We start from the raw sequence: 14,670 nt of genomic DNA on the forward strand, positions 1-14,670 counted from the left end.
TGTCCCCCTGCAGCCCATGGAGTACCACGGTGGAGCAGGGTTCCACGCTGCAGCCCGTGGAGGAGACCACGGTGGAGCAGGTGGCCCTGCACCGATGGAGGCTGCCGCTGTGGAAGACCCCTGCCGGAGCAGATTCCAGGCCGGACCTGTAGCCCGTGGAGAGGAGACCTGGGTGGACCCAGGTTGGAGCAGTTTTCTCCCGAGGGATGGACCCCCATCCCTCAGATATGGGTACGGACCCATATCTGGAGCAGTTCTGGAGGAGCTGCTGCCTGTGGGAAGCCCACGCCGGTTCAGTTCATGAAGGATGGCATCCAGTGGGTGGGACCCTACAGCACAGGGGACGAGAGTGACCGAGAAGGAGCGGCAGAGAAGAAGTGCTGTAGACTGACCATAACCCCCATTCTCCCGTTCCCCTGCGCCGCTCGGGGGGAGGAGGTGGAAGAGGGTGGATGGGGGGGAAGGTGCTTTTGGTTTCTTTCCTTTTGTTTCTCACTTCTCTAGCTTGTTAGTAATAAACAACAAATCTTACTATCTCCCTATGCCGAGTCTGTTTAGCCCGTTACGGTAACTACTGCGTGATCGCCTTGTCCTTATCTCAACCTTTGAGCCCCTTTCACATATTTTCTCCCCATTCCTCTTTGAGGAGGGGGAGTGAGAGAGCGGCTGTGGTGGAGCTCGGCTGCCCACTCGAGCGGAACCAGGGCAGTAATGCTACGGCTTGATACTTCCACGCTTCTCCTTCTTGGGGCTGCCTCAGTGAACCACACGCTGCTGAAATCGGGCTCAAACTGGGGAGGAGCATGTTCACCGGGGCAGGAAGGGGGCTTCTCATCTGGCTTAACCTCTACTGGTTAGCGCATGGGAAGAATCTGAGGTGTGCTCTCCTCTATTTGATGGGCATGCCCATAGGGAGCTCGTTGCACATACCATTTTCTAAGGGATTCCGTTTGCACCCCTGCAGCAGGGGTGGGGTTCCGGCAGTTACCGGTCACTTGAGCGCTTTGGAGGGCCCTGGCAGAATGGTTGGCTCTTGGTTTATCGTTCTGACACCCCCCTGTGAAGCTGGACGGACTACAAATGGCCCTTTTCCCAGGTAAAGTAGGGCTTCTCAGCATCCTTGAAACTTCGGGAAAGTTTGCTTGGGGCGAGTGGGACCTTTGGGTCCGTGCTGCCACATGTGAGGTGAGAGCCCGTGGGTGGCATGGCGGCCTGGGATTTTTATCTTTTCTGCTGGAGCTTGGAGCCCTCAGCTGTCAAGACGGGCAACTATATCCTTTTGAGTCTGCCCCACCACAGAGACACAAGACGCCGGGGCCACCAATGAGCACACCGTTGAGATACCGATATGCTTGAACTCCTTCCCCAGGCGTAACTGGGGCAAGATGTTTAGTCTCATTAAGTCACCCCCAGCAATTACTCCACAGCCAGCCATTCGCTGGAGGTTCCCAGTCACTTCAGGGCCCAAGTCTTCCACGATTTTATTGCCGCAAAGGAAAGACACGCAGATGAGGGGAAGAAGACGGACTGCTTGTCTGGGGAAGGCCAAGCAGATCTGGGAGCAAGCGAAGGGGGCAGAAGGTCCTGAAGGCTGGAGGTGTGACACATGCTGGGAGAGTCCAGGGGACACCCAGCCTTCCACACGCTTTTGGGTGGCCCCAGCACACAGGATGCCTGCCATCATCCCTGTGCACAGCAACAGCAGCACAGGAAGGCCAGTGCAGAGCACTTCTTCCGCGCCTTCCAGAGCCGGTAGCTCAGCCCTCGTAATCCAGGTACACTGCGTGGCAACCTCATTGCAGCTCGTATAATGAAGAGGGTCTCAGTTGCAAGCGAAGAGACAGAGGAGCTGACGTCGTCCGTCATGCCTTGAATGGCTGTGAGAGAGAGGAGCGGAGGCAAGGTCAGAGCTTGTGTTTGCGGGTACCCCGGGAAGGGCCCCATCCCTGGAAGTATTCAAGCAAGGTTGGACAGGGCTTTCAGCACCCTGGTCTAGCGCGAGGCATCCCTGACCAGGCAGATGGGTTGGAGTTCGATGACGTTACAGCTCCCTTCCAACCCAAAGCATTCTGTGACTCTGGTTTTATGATTCTACCAGCTCCTGCTGTGGCCAGCGCCACCCAGCTCTTCCTGTGGCCAGGCAGGAGCAGGGGGCAATCCGCCGATACCCCGCTGCCCTCACTTACCTTCATAGATGATGGGGAGCTCCTCCTCACGCCAATCCCTCACTCGCCGTGCAATGAGCCCTAGGTAGTACACACAGCCTGTCACAAACTCTGCCCGCCAGCCCTTCCCAGCAGCACCCCTTCCCCATCTACCCCCCGCTGGCCCTGCTGGCCGGGCCACCTCCTCCTCCTTCCCTCGGGCACAGAGGGACCCCGGGGCTCGGGCTCACCGATGAACGTGACAGCCTCCAATCGCAAGGGCTCCTGCGGGCTCTGCAGGTACGGCAGGCTCTGGCGCAGGTGCTCACCCAGGCTGTTGTCCTCCAGCTGCACAAGAGAGAGCGCAAGGGCATGGGGCTGGTGCAGAGCCTCCCCCTCGGACAGCTGCCTGCCCCATGCCCTGGGGCGCTGTGGGCTTGTCCAGTCTGGGTCGGGGCCTTCAGAGCTGTCCTTACCAGGCACTTGCCGAGTCTCCATGTTTGCTTTCGCTCCAGCAGGTCCACGAGCTTTGTCCTCTGCAGGAATTTGGCAGCATCGAGAAGGGTTTCCTCCGCGGCCTGAAGAGCAGCAGAGACTTTGAAGTGGCACCCCCAGCTCTCAGGGGACCTGTGTCCCCAGCCCCTTGGCGAGGCTGCAGGGGCTGCACGCCTCTGCACGGCCCAGGGCGCTGTGTGGGGCAGGCTGACCACAGGGAGCAGGCGTCTGCTCCGCGGTGTAGTGCCCGAGGGAGCTGGGGCTGGATGCAGGGAGCAGGGATGGCAGCAGAGCCCACGGCTCCGTCCCTACTGCGGGTGCTCAGTCCCACCCCGGGGTGTCAGCATCGCCCTCCCCAAATGCCCACGCTGGGCAGAGAAGCCAACCTCGGCCACTTGCTGGTTCTCGTCGTGCAAGTGGAAGAACAGCGGGATCACGCTCTGGCGCACGTGTGTCTTCAGCTGCTCTTTCTCCCTTGCTGCAAAAAGGCGGCTCATCACAGCTCTGAAGAAGTGGATGGATTGCAGCTGCGTGGAGCTGGATTCCTGGTGGGAAGGAAGAAGCGAAGACCTCAGCACCAGCTGCTCCAGGCCCACCTGGGCAAGGGTGTGAAAATTCACAGGGCACAATGCTTCCTGACAGCACCCAACATCCATCAGGAAAGGCACCGGCCCTCAGAGACCCCCGCTGGGCCCTGTACCCTCAGCCTTACACTGTCAAAGAACGCTGGCAGCCTCTCTGCCAGCTGCAGAGCGGTGGGGTTGGCCTTGCTGATGGTCATCTCCTTGAGCATGTTTTTGAGCACAAACAGCGCATTTCCAGCCACGTCCCCTTCCAACTCTGGCAGTATCCCCATGATCTCTGGCAGCAGGAACTCCATTTTTTTCGCCTGTGGGGAGCAACAACACCGTGTTGGGCTGTGCTGGCAAACACTCTCAGGCTGTCAGAGCCCACAGTGCCCAGAAGCCACGGTCCTGCCCCAGAGGACTTGGGCAGGCGCATGGGGAGGCACAAGAGTTGGGAGCAGCTCCCACAGCACTCGGTGCCCAGCCAAGTCCAAGCAACGGTGTTAGCCAGCATCCCTGGCCCAGAGCCACACCACCAATGGGGTGTGTTCAGCCAGCTGAACCCTGCTTACCACATAGGGTCTTCTGCTGAGCGTTTTGAGGCCCTTGAGCACCAGCTGACGCACCGCCGTGCACTCACTCCTCAGGTATCTTGGGAAGAGCTGCATGACTCGAAGACACTCCATTTTGAGGTCCTTACAGGCCAGCATCTGAAAAACACGCCTCAGTCAAGGCTGGAATTGGCCGGCAGAGACCTCGCTCACGGGAAGCACGAGAAACCGCAGACAAGTGTCACTCTGGCAGTGTGTGCCAAGGGGATGAGCCCCAAGGGATGAAGCCCTGCCCCAGCTCCACCGGCCGGCCTCTCCCCACAGCTGTGGCCACCAGAGGGTGGAGTGGCGAGAGGCAGCTCAGGCCGGCACCGCTTGCCATCGGGCTCACCTCGACCAGGAAGGCCATGGCAGGGACCTTCCAGCGTGGCTCGTTGTTGATGAGCCACGTTTCCAGATACAGCACAATCTGTCGGCGCTCTGTTCTTGAGACATGTTTCATCGCCCTGGCAGAGGGAAGAAGGCAGGGTGAGTCCTGAGCAGGAGTCCTGAGCAGAAGTCCCGAGCAGGACGGGTGAAGTGCTCCTGGCTCTGTTCCAGCAGCCACCAGCATTTCATGCTCCCGGAGGCCTGGTCTTTCCCCACCTCTCCTTGCAGGGAGGAAGCCAGTGCCCCACAGCAGTGTGCACCTCGGGTGCACCATGGGCTTCCTGCCCCTTCTGAGGAGACCTCATTTGTGCCCACGGGCAATTCACGCGCCCCGGGCTCTGCCGGTGTCCCTCAGTGCCCTCACCTGGCCAGCAGACCCACTGCCCAGTGGTGGCTCTCAGCGTGGAGTAGCATCTCCCAGATATTCCTCTTTCCCAATTCAAGCACCAGCATATCATACCCAACATGGCAGAGCAGTGCTTTCAGAGTCAGCAGTGCGAACCTGCAGGCAGAGCACAGCCCAGGTCACACCCGGATCCCTGGCCCAGGCTCCAGGACCATGGGAAGGATGGGAGGAGGGGGACGAAGCACCTGCTGGGGCTGGTGGCAATGCCCTCCTCCTGCTGGCATTCCCTGAAGAAGGTCTCCACCTCTTCTGGTGTCTGCTGCGCGCTTGCGAAGATTTGGAAGAGCAACACCATCAGGGGTAGAGAGAAGCTCATCTCCTCCTCCATTGGGTAGTTGGCTGGCCGAAGGAGCTCCCACAGCACCCTGGTTGCCTGCAGAAAAGACCCAGAGATGGCACTCACTGCTGAGCCAGCCCCGTGGCACGGCCCCAGTGTGGGAGGCCGAGGCTCAGGTGCAGACGTGGGCCACGGGAGATGCAGGCAGAGCACCCGGCCTGGCTCCCATCCGGAGCTGAGCCACAGGCAGCCTCCCTGGGGCGGTGGCAGTGTGCCCTGGCTGAGCCTCCTGCGGCCTGCCACCAGCCTGGGCTCTCCATCCCAGCCCCTGCAGCCTGCTGGGCTGTGCCTTGGCCCTGGCCTGTCCCCTAAAATGCCCTAAGCCAGGTTTGCAGCCCACCGCCTGAGGCAGGGAGACGTAGTGACAGGGGAGGAGGGATAGCTGCCCCGAGATGCAGCCCCTGGGGGGAGAGAGGGCTTGTTCAGAAACTCACGGCCAGGGCGAAGACATCCGTGTTGTCCCCGTCAGAGGTGGACGTCCTGTGAAAGGGCCAGTCCTTCAGCACGCGGCACAGCTCTGCCATCACCTTCTTTTTAGTCCGGGATGAGACGACCATCACCCTCCACATGGTCACGGCAGCTCTGCAGGGCCAGAGAGCTGGGTCAGGGGGGCCTTGGCCACAGCACCAAGACCTGGGCACCCGTGGAGGGGCCCAGGCTGGCCGCCAGTCCTGCCTCTGCCCCCTGCCCCTCACAGGCAGCCCCTGGCGGGCCCTGTGGGGCAGGGAGGGATTGTGGTGGCAGGCTCTGGGGCTGACGTGCCAGGGCTGGGAAATGGGGCGATGCAGGGCTCGGCCCCTGCAGAGCACCCTGAAAACTGCCATCTGCCTGGCAGCTGGCGCTGGATGGGCTCGAAAGGCTGACGGGCCCCGAGCCATCAGGGCAGGCGGGCCCCATACCTGTCGCACGCTGGGGAGCAGCGCAGCAGAGTCACCACCACGTCGTGGGGGTGCTCCTCGGCCAGTTCCAGAAGGCTCCTGTCCAGGCGGTGCTGGGCAGACTGTTCTGTGTTGGACACGAGCCACTGGTAGATGCTCCTCAAGATGCCCGGTGCCTGAAGGAGAAAGGGCTGAGAGTGGGGCTGCTGCCAGAGCAATCCCTTTCCTGGGGTCCACTGACAAGCGCTTCTCTTCCCACCACTCAGGGCTGGCCAAAAAGGATGTCACATGCCCAGCAGACAGAGCTTCAAGGGGGGCACACGATCCCCCAAGGGCTTGAGAGCCACTGACTGGATACTTACATGATGTAGAGGGATGACGCTGTGTAGTACACGCTTATCCAGCTCGACTGCAATGGCCTCCTGCTCCTGATGTTGCTGCTGCTCCTGTTCTGGCTGGTCCCAGCCTGGATTTGGTGAAGACCAAGCACAGACAGAGCTGAGGGTCCGTGGGAGAGGCTGGAGGACACAGCCAAGACCATGCTGCCCAGGCAGGGTGATCCCCGAGCCAGGAACTAGCTGGGCACTGAGCCCAACCTCTCTTGTGCATGCATGGGAGCCAGGTGTTCCCCAGCAGACGCGGCATGGTAAGGGCGGAGAGCCCTGCACCCCACAAGGTGCTTGCTGCCATGGCGCAGGAGAGGTCTGTAGCCACAGGATGGCTGCCCACGGCCTGCCTCTCCCTGCTCATCCCATGGGTTTGGACGGTTCCCCTCGCCCCGTGCCACATGGGACAGAAGCTCCTGTGAGGACGGCAAGGGGCAGAGGCAGCTCGCAGCTGCCAGCCCTTCAGCCCAGCTCAGCCTCTCACCTGCCTGCAGCACCTGCACCTCGGTCAGCTCATGGGGCTGCTGCGCTGGAGGGGCATTAACCTTGGCCTCCTCCTCCTCCGTCCAGGCCAGCTTGGGCATGCTGGGGTCTCTCCCCGCCATGCTGCTGAGGTCTGGCCTCAAGGGCTCCCACCACAGGGATGGGAAACGCTTCCAGGAAGCACCAAAGACACGGGCAGCAGGAATGGGGTGGCTCTGCAGGGACTCCTTGCAGCTCCACTCCTTTCCGACCTGTCCCGCCTCGTCCTCCAGGAAAAGTGGGGAAACCAGGCTGCCAGCAGCATTTCTATCCCGGAGGTCACAAAGGGCCCCGTGCCCCGTTGCCTGGACACAGCCCGCATCATGGCAGCTCACAAAGGGCCCCGCGACCCGCTGCCACCTGCCTCGCCCCTCAGCCCCCTCCTGCCACCCCATCCCCTCACGGCTTCCCAGTGCCCCAGCTCTCTGAAGCACCCATCAGCAGCCCCTTGTCACAGGACCACCAAGCGCTGGCTGGGAAGGGACCTGTGGGGCTGGGTCACCAAACCTGTGGTGACAACTTGTGGAGCCATCAAGGCAGGTGGGCCCCAGACCTGCCGCACGCTGGGGAGCAGCGCAGCAGTGTCACCACTGTAATACACAAGAAATGTTTGTTCATTGTCTTTTGTATTATAAAAACAAGGAGTTCTGTTTGAGGAACGGGAGTTGTGAAAACTCCCTGCTGAAGTAAGGAGCTGTATAATGCTTGGCTAGACACTATGAAAATTCTTTTGCTTAATGTAACAAAAAAGAGAACCCCCCCTCCCCTTCTCTCCTTCTGCATCTCAGTTGTCTCTTTTGTTTAAAGACACTGCTGCAAAGCTCATGTAACCATCTCCTGATAAGTTGCTAAACTAGTGTATCAACATCCTGCCTTCCTGTCTCATGCTGGGCCAACATGAGAAAATAAAAAAAAAAGTTGAACCACAACGCCGAGGAAGACTACGGCCTTCATCTTCACGACCACCAGAGGGACAGAGACGACCCCCTAGCAACAGCGCACGCAGCCGCAGAATATACCAGGATGTGCTGCGTAATCCTGAAATCACCAAGATATAAAAAGGGACCCTGGCGGGGGTGAGGTGCGCGCCGTTGGCAGAGCCGAGATTCCCCGGCCGCCCAGCGCTGTTTTGCTTGCTGTTGCTTACTCAATAAATTCCTTTCTATTATTAATGCAATGCTCTCTGAAAATTAATTAAGGGGGCAACTTATAACAACCACCACGCCAAGAGACTCCTGTGCAGACGGTGCAGCAGGAGGGTGCCGCAACCGTCCCACCGAGACAGGCTTATGCTGAGCATTGTCCAGCATCTCCTCCTACTTCTCTGTTGGCCATACTGGCCCCCAGTTAACTTCCCACTGATTCTGCTCCCCAAAGGGCATCCGTTCCCTACAGCCATTGATCACCGCTTGGGAAGCCGTTTGGGTGTGTACCGGATCACTGCTTCCCTCGTCCCTTTCCATCGCACTCCAGTCTGCTCCCAGCTCTCCTGCCTGTGCGCTTCGCTCGCCCTCGGTTGCAACCTGGTCACCCCAGCTGACGTCAGGCTTTGAATTTAAGAATTCAAAGGGCTTTGAATTTAAGAAAGCAGTAACTGTGAGATGTTAGCGTGGTGAAGGGACGAGGGGTGGTGTGTGTGTAAAATGCCCACCTTGTCGGTGCTGTGATGGTGTTATGTTTATTTTGGTGTGGTGAATTCTTTTTCTTTTTGAAGTAAATGAAGTTTGAGAAGGCTGTGATAATTGTAAAGTAAGAGGATATTGTGATTAATCTTAACTATGCTTTTAACAGAGGCGAGGGGTGGAATGTAGTGGGTTTACGTGGCAAGGTTTTGGTAGCAGGGGGCCATAGGGGTGTTTTCTGTGAGAAGGATCTAGGAGCTGCCCCATGTTTGGTAAGGGCCCCACTGCTGACCAGAGCCGAGCCAATAAGCGATGTTGTTTTGCGCCTCTGTGAGAGCATATTTAAGACAGGGAAAAAAACGCTGCGCCACACAGCAGCTGGGAGAGTGAGAGGAATGAGGAACAGCCTTCCAGGCGCCAAGGTCAGTGCAGAAGGAGGGGGAGAGGTGCTCCAGGCGCCGGAGCAGAAGTCCCCTGTGGCCTGTGGTGAGGACCATGGTGAAGCAGGATGTCCCCCTGCAGCCCATGGAGTACCACGGTGGAGCAGGGTTCCACGCTGCAGCCCGTGGAGGAGACCACGGTGGAGCAGGTGGCCCTGCACCGATGGAGGCTGCCGCTGTGGAAGACCCCTGCCGGAGCAGATTCCGGGCCGGACCTGTAGCCCGTGGAGGGGAGACCACGCAGGAGCAGGTGACCTGGCAGGAGCTGCTGCCCGTGGGGGAGCCAGGTTGGAGCAGTTTTCTCCTGAGGGATGGACCCTGTGGTATGGACCCATATCTGGAGCAGTTCTGGAAGAGCTGCTGCCTGTGGGAAGCCCACGCTGGATCAGTTCATCAAGGACTGTACCCGTGGGTGGGACCCCACAGCACAGGGGACGAGAGTGACCGAGAAGGAGCGGCAGAGAAGAAGTGCTGTAGACTGACCATAACCCCCATTCCCCCGTTCCCCTGCGCCACTCGGGGGGAGGAGGTGGAAGAGGGTGGATGGGGGGGAAGGTGCTTTTGGTTTCTTTCCTTTTGTTTCTCACTCCTCTAGCTTGTTAGTAATGAGCAATAAATCTTACTATCTCCTTATGCCGAGTCTGTTTTGCCCATTACAATAATAACTGAGTGATTTTCTCATCCTTATCTCAACCTTTGAGCCCTTTTCACATATTTTCTCCCCATTCCTCTTTGAGGAGGGGGAGTGAGAGAGCAGCTGTGGTGGAGCTCGGCTGCCCACTTGAGCAGAACCATGACACCTTGTAATTTTTATGTTATTATACTAAGTTAAGATCTTTGTAAAGGACACCTTTTGCGCAAAAGGAATAAAAAAAAAGGTGGCAGATGAGTCTCTGAAAAGAAGCCCTGAAGCTCCCCCCTTTTAGTTTACATAAATGCTTCTGCTGAGAAGATTTCCTAATCCTCAGGATGGTCACCGGAGGTCTGTTATGAATGTATATACAGGTTTTGTTTGTAAACAGTAATGAACTTTTCAAAAAGAAAATTTAGTTTCACCTTTATCGCCTCCAAACCACTCCTGTTCAAGCACTTTTGCAATAGTAGAAAGACTTGGTTGTTAGTGTAGCTTCATTGTAGAGAAATAGGGTGAACTACTTAAGGAAGAAATGGGATTTTTTTTTTTTTTTTTTTTTATGAAAGTGGGTAATTAATGTATAACTGATTGCATTTTCTTGCTACTTATTTAAGTGTACCTCCTGGTAGTCCCCGGCACCAGGTGCTCTTTTTTCTTCCAGGAAAACAGACTAATACTCTATCAATCAAGATAACATTACTTATAGAGTTACTACAACTTTTTTTTTTTTTTTTTTTTTTTGGACTGAGGCTAAGAAATTATTAAGTTGTTATTTTTTTCGGAGTTTTTTCCTGCCTTACTATGTCCCTGTCAGTCAGACAGCCCTCCCAGGTAGTTATGGGGTACCGCTAGGTGTTGTCTGTCTGCTGTTTGGCCAAAGTACAGCGGTGTGAGAGGATGACTTTGGTATCGAGCTGATCTTTAAATCTTCATGGCTGGTTTGGTTTGGTTTTGTTTTGAATCCCCCTCCCCTGGCTGGAGCGAAAAAGCGCAGCTATGACTTGCTGCAGGACAGGGGGCCCAGACTAGGGGCGTGCTGGGTAAGCACAAGCTACACGGCATTCAGCCACAAAGCCGCTCCGTGAGGCGGGGGCAGCTGCCGTGTTCCTGGGGCAGGCCCTCCCGTTCCTCCCGCCTGCGGAAGGGGGGGGCCGAGCCAATCCCCGCCCGCCCGCCGCATTCAAACGGGGCCGAGGCGAGCGCGGGCGGTGGCCGCTGTGTGGTGAGGCGGGGACGGGGCTGGGGCTGGGGCCGGGGCCCGGGCTCGGCTCCCTCACGGCGCCCGGGGCGGCCCGCGGGGGTCGGGGCCTCGGGGGTGGTGGCGGTCCCCGAGGAGGGTCCCTGAGGGGGCGGGCAGCCGTGGACGGAGCCGTAATTTCAGAGCTCAGCGTTACAAACCCCTTCTGCTGAAGCAGGGGTTAGGTTGCCGCTTTGATACACTTCCTTTTTTTTTTTTTTTTTCTCTTTTCTCTCCCTTTGTGACCATTCACTTTTTTATCTCAGCGATGCACGCAGTTCTTACAGGATCTCGAGGCGGATGATTTACTGTTGATTTTTAACGACAAATTGCTAGCGCCTGACAGGTCTGCGGAGCGTGGTGGTGGCACTCCTACAACAGCCCTGTTGCATACACAACAGTGAAAGGGTGTTTTTCTGTACGGGTTGTTTCTCATCTTTGCCACGTTTAAAAATGTGGAAAGTTGTATCCATGCTCTCTTTACAATTTTTCTTCAATCTGTTCAGTTAGTTATTTGTTGCTTTAGCTATGCGTATATGTAATGTGGTGATCTAAAATAAGTTCCAAACATATTCTACCAGGTGTCTTTATTAACTGCCTTATTTTGACATTGGCTTTCAAATATAAGAATCCTGAAAAAAAATATCTGTTCTCTGTGTTTGCAGCTTTCCTAGCCCCCGTTAATAATGTTGTTATTCTGTTGTTGTCTGTTAGTTGTCAAGCACCATCAGTGTGCATAGTTCTGAGTGAATGGAGGCAGGAACTTGAATTCCTTTTACTTGGGAACCATTGGAAATCATTAGGAACAAATGTCCGTGGTCATCTTTGTTACTAAATAATTAGATTGTCCTTCGTATTAAATGGTGCTGCTTCATGATGTTTCTGAAGCGAATCAGAGAGTTCAATAAATGGAATCAAATAGCCTACTGTGGGTAGAGATTGTCATTCAAGTATAGGATGACTTCTTTTCTATTTTTAAGTGCTGGAGGTGAGATGGGGACACTAATTGTTAATGTTTGGGAACATATATTTACTGCAGAATATGTAAGGAGCTCTTTATGCCCTGAAATACACCTCATATCTGTCAAAAGCATAAAATTTTTGCTTTGTTTATCCAGGTTCAGCGAGAAGAAGCAATGAGATACAATCTTCTAGGAAAGCTGTTGTATTGGTTATAATCCTAACGTTAACTTGCTTGAAGACAAAATGCCTGATTACAAGGTTCCTGCAAGAAATCCCTCAGAGACACAATGTACTACCACTTCTCAGAGGATTTCTTCACGAAGTGCTTTTACCAGCAGCAAAATGTCTGGGCAGCAACTGACATCACAGATGTCAGGAAAAGAAAAAGATGGTCTTCTTTCATCATCTCGGAATAGGACTGAGGAAGTAAATAGCACCTATGTGATATCAGCCTGTAATAATGCAAACGACGCATCAGTTACATTGAAGCCTCAGGACAGATTAACACTCCAGAGGAGAACAAGAGTAAACAAAAACTTGGTGTCCAGCAGTGAACAATCAGATAACAAAATAAGACAGAGCATAGAAAATACACAAACAGGCAAAAGATGTACTCTACAGAGGCGTGTGAGGACTGGCTCTGTGGAGAAGAGTAAAATTAATTGGAATGCTGTGCCTGGAATAGAAAATAATGACTTTGCAGAAAGAAATTACAAGACTGCACTTCGACCAAATATTAATAATAATGATACTCGGCATGGTAATCCAAGCTGTAAATTAGCTGAGGGTCAGTCAAATACGAAGATGCATTTTAACCTGAACAGCAAGGACTTGTTTGGCAATGTTGAAAATGACAAACGCACACCTGTAAAACGTAAGACAAGCACTGCTGACTCAAAACTTCAAAATGAAGCTCATATATCAGAGCAATTAGTTACCTCAAAGAACATTAATAGGATATCAGGAGAGCAACTGAATGAAAAAGGTGATGTAAATAAGCTAGAGGAAAAACAAAGGTTACAACACTTAATGATAAAGCATAACAGTTTAGAAAGGCCAAGGATACCAACAAAAGGTTCAACAGAAGGATTTATGCTTACACCAAAGAACAGCACATTTCAGGATAAGTCATCTCTGTCAGCTTTAAATAAACGACCACTTCATCCTCCGTTGGTGTCAAAAAAGAAAACCGGTGTTTCTAGTTGTCCTGTGAGTATAAGTGCAAAAGAGAAAGTAGAAACGCTTACAGAGAACAACAGCACTGAGGAAGATATTTTCAAAGTAGAAAACAGCAAAGTGACTGTAGCTGTGCGTGTACGGCCTTTCAGTAACAGGTTTGTATCTTGGACTTGTTTCTGATGCTACATAATGCCTTCTTTAGTGTATGTACATTTCTGTTTTATTTTCTGAATTGTTTGTTTTTCATTAGCCAAATAATATATACTTCAAAATTAGCAAGTATTTCAACATCAAGGTGAAGATTTTAAGAGGAATTCATTTCATGGTAGTTTGGGACTATGCTTTAAATAGTCATTAGCTAAAGTACTTGAGCTTGAATGTTTTTTATGTTCATCAGACAGGTCTGTTTTTAAACAATGGTTACCCCACTTTTTATTTTCATAAGGTGATTGATTGAAATTACTAACTTAAAGAATGTAGCTTATGCCTTTTATTTTTTTTAATTATGTTTTTTCCTTCTGTTCAGAGAGAAAAATGAAAACTCACTTCCTGTAGTCTCCATGAGTGGCTCGGAGACAGCTGTACGAAATCCAAGCACAAACCAAGTTTACACCTTCAGTTATGACTTCTCTTTCTGGTCTTTTGACAAGTGTCATCCTAATTTTGCAAGCCAAGCAATGATTTATAAAACTTTGGCGCTGCCACTCCTAGAAAGAGCTTTTGAGGGCTATAATGCGTGTCTTTTTGCTTATGGGCAAACTGGTACTGGAAAATCATACACGTAAGTTCCTAAAAATAATTGTTAAAATATTGCAGGCACAAATTTCTATGCAGTGTGAAGTTATGAGAAGAGATTATATGTAATAGATTTAATAGTTACTAAGTTGTGTTAAAATGTTTTTATATGTTTTAAGACAATATAAATAAAGAAAACAATAATATTTAAAACTATTTTCTGCAGTGGCGAAGCTGAGCAGAAAGCATCTAGGCCAGAGGTGGAGAGGGGCTTGCATTACTACACTGACAGGATGCAGAGAATAGGGTATACATACATTTTAGGATATGAAACGTCTATAGGTTTCATGTTTATAGTACAATTTACTAATCTTCAGTTACTCTAGGGTTTCTCTTTGCCTTGGCTTTTCTACCTATCAAGGGGTGAAATGGAAATTATAAGAGACCTCAGGTATCATCATGTCCACTCTCCTGCTTGAACACATGCCAACTTAGATGAGGTTTATTTCTGTAACTAGGTGTTTCTATTACTTAAATAAATGTATGATGTTTTAACTTTAGCTTTACAATTAATATTAAAACTAGCTATAAAGAGAGAAAAAACTGAACTAATGTTTTTTGTAACTACAGGATGATGGGGTTTGATGAAGACCGAGGGATAATTCCAAGACTCTGTGAAGATCTTTTCAGTCAAATGGACAAACAACAGGTAGTATGTTTATACGTTCGAGCTTCTGTTGAATTATGAGGAGACTGGTGCGTTTCAGTATCTTGATAACTGTTTCATTCCTTCTCTTTATACCTTAGTACTGATCCACTTACTGCTAATGCCTGCATTTTATTGCTGATTGAGATCTTATTTTTGATAGCACATCTGATTAACAGGATTCTCTAGCTAGTTCAAAACAACATTGTTTGCTTCCTGAGTGACAATGACGTACAGAAGAATTAAGGGCATGATAGAATAGAATTCTAAGCATATGAATTAATCTTAAAACATTGTCACGTTGATGTGAAATACGCTTGAATAGTATTTTAATTCTGTTTTCCTAGTTCAGTATTACTGAAACTACTTAAATAAAAATTAAGCAAAGCCCGCCTTAATTCTTGAGGCTTAAAATTTGAGTTGTAAATAATGTTTTGTTT

The 14,670-nt window shown here is 52.3% G+C and overlaps 2 protein-coding genes across 9 annotated transcripts in view; one reads left to right on the top strand and one right to left on the bottom strand.

Moving 5' to 3' along the window:
- Positions 1 to 14,670, top strand: part of KIF14 (kinesin family member 14) — a 72,156-nt gene that overhangs the window by 36,840 nt on the left and 20,646 nt on the right. Inside the window, exons 1-5 of one of the 8 annotated variants that reach the window (XM_072041640.1) lie at positions 8,018 to 8,758; positions 8,859 to 9,026; positions 11,766 to 12,944; positions 13,316 to 13,570; positions 14,155 to 14,233. In XM_072041640.1, coding sequence (XP_071897741.1) covers positions 11,854 to 12,944; positions 13,316 to 13,570; positions 14,155 to 14,233 — 1,425 coding nt within the window. In that variant the 5' untranslated portion in view covers positions 8,018 to 8,758; positions 8,859 to 9,026; positions 11,766 to 11,853. Of the gene's footprint in view, positions 1 to 8,017; positions 9,027 to 10,171; positions 10,633 to 10,683; positions 10,828 to 10,913; positions 11,066 to 11,765; positions 12,945 to 13,315; positions 13,571 to 14,154; positions 14,234 to 14,670 lie in introns of those variants that run through there. The other 7 variants (XM_027463142.3, XM_027463143.3, XM_072041639.1 and 4 more) reach the window with 7 other exon arrangements.
- Positions 1,465 to 6,914, bottom strand: LOC140003014 (maestro heat-like repeat-containing protein family member 6). Its single transcript, XM_072041646.1, has 14 exons — positions 6,677 to 6,914; positions 6,169 to 6,272; positions 5,828 to 5,982; positions 5,363 to 5,510; positions 4,777 to 4,964; positions 4,550 to 4,687; positions 4,148 to 4,262; positions 3,778 to 3,915; positions 3,352 to 3,528; positions 3,026 to 3,184; positions 2,621 to 2,722; positions 2,396 to 2,492; positions 2,187 to 2,246; positions 1,465 to 1,877 (listed from the first exon to the last, which is right to left on the bottom strand). The coding sequence occupies exons 1-14, from the start codon at positions 6,795 to 6,797 to the stop codon at positions 1,681 to 1,683; spliced, it is 1,899 nt and encodes a 632-aa protein (XP_071897747.1). The 5' UTR covers positions 6,798 to 6,914; the 3' UTR covers positions 1,465 to 1,680.

This window comes from Anas platyrhynchos, chromosome 8 (genome assembly GCF_047663525.1).
Source record: "Anas platyrhynchos isolate ZD024472 breed Pekin duck chromosome 8, IASCAAS_PekinDuck_T2T, whole genome shotgun sequence".
Classification (NCBI taxonomy): Eukaryota; Metazoa; Chordata; class Aves; order Anseriformes; family Anatidae; genus Anas; species Anas platyrhynchos.

Bases quoted from the DNA above. Each gene is read 5' to 3' on its own strand.
- LOC140003014 (XM_072041646.1), bottom strand. From the start codon at position 6,797: ATGGCGGGGAGAGACCCCAGCATGCCCAAGCTGGCCTGGACGGAGGAG. The intron at 6,273-6,676 runs GTGAGAGGCTGA...CACCAAATCCAG, and splicing joins GGTGCAGGTGCTGCAGGCAG to GCTGGGACCAGCCAGAACAG. The intron at 2,247-2,395 runs GTGAGCCCGAGC...TGTACTACCTAG, and splicing joins GGAGGCTGTCACGTTCATCG to GGCTCATTGCACGGCGAGTG.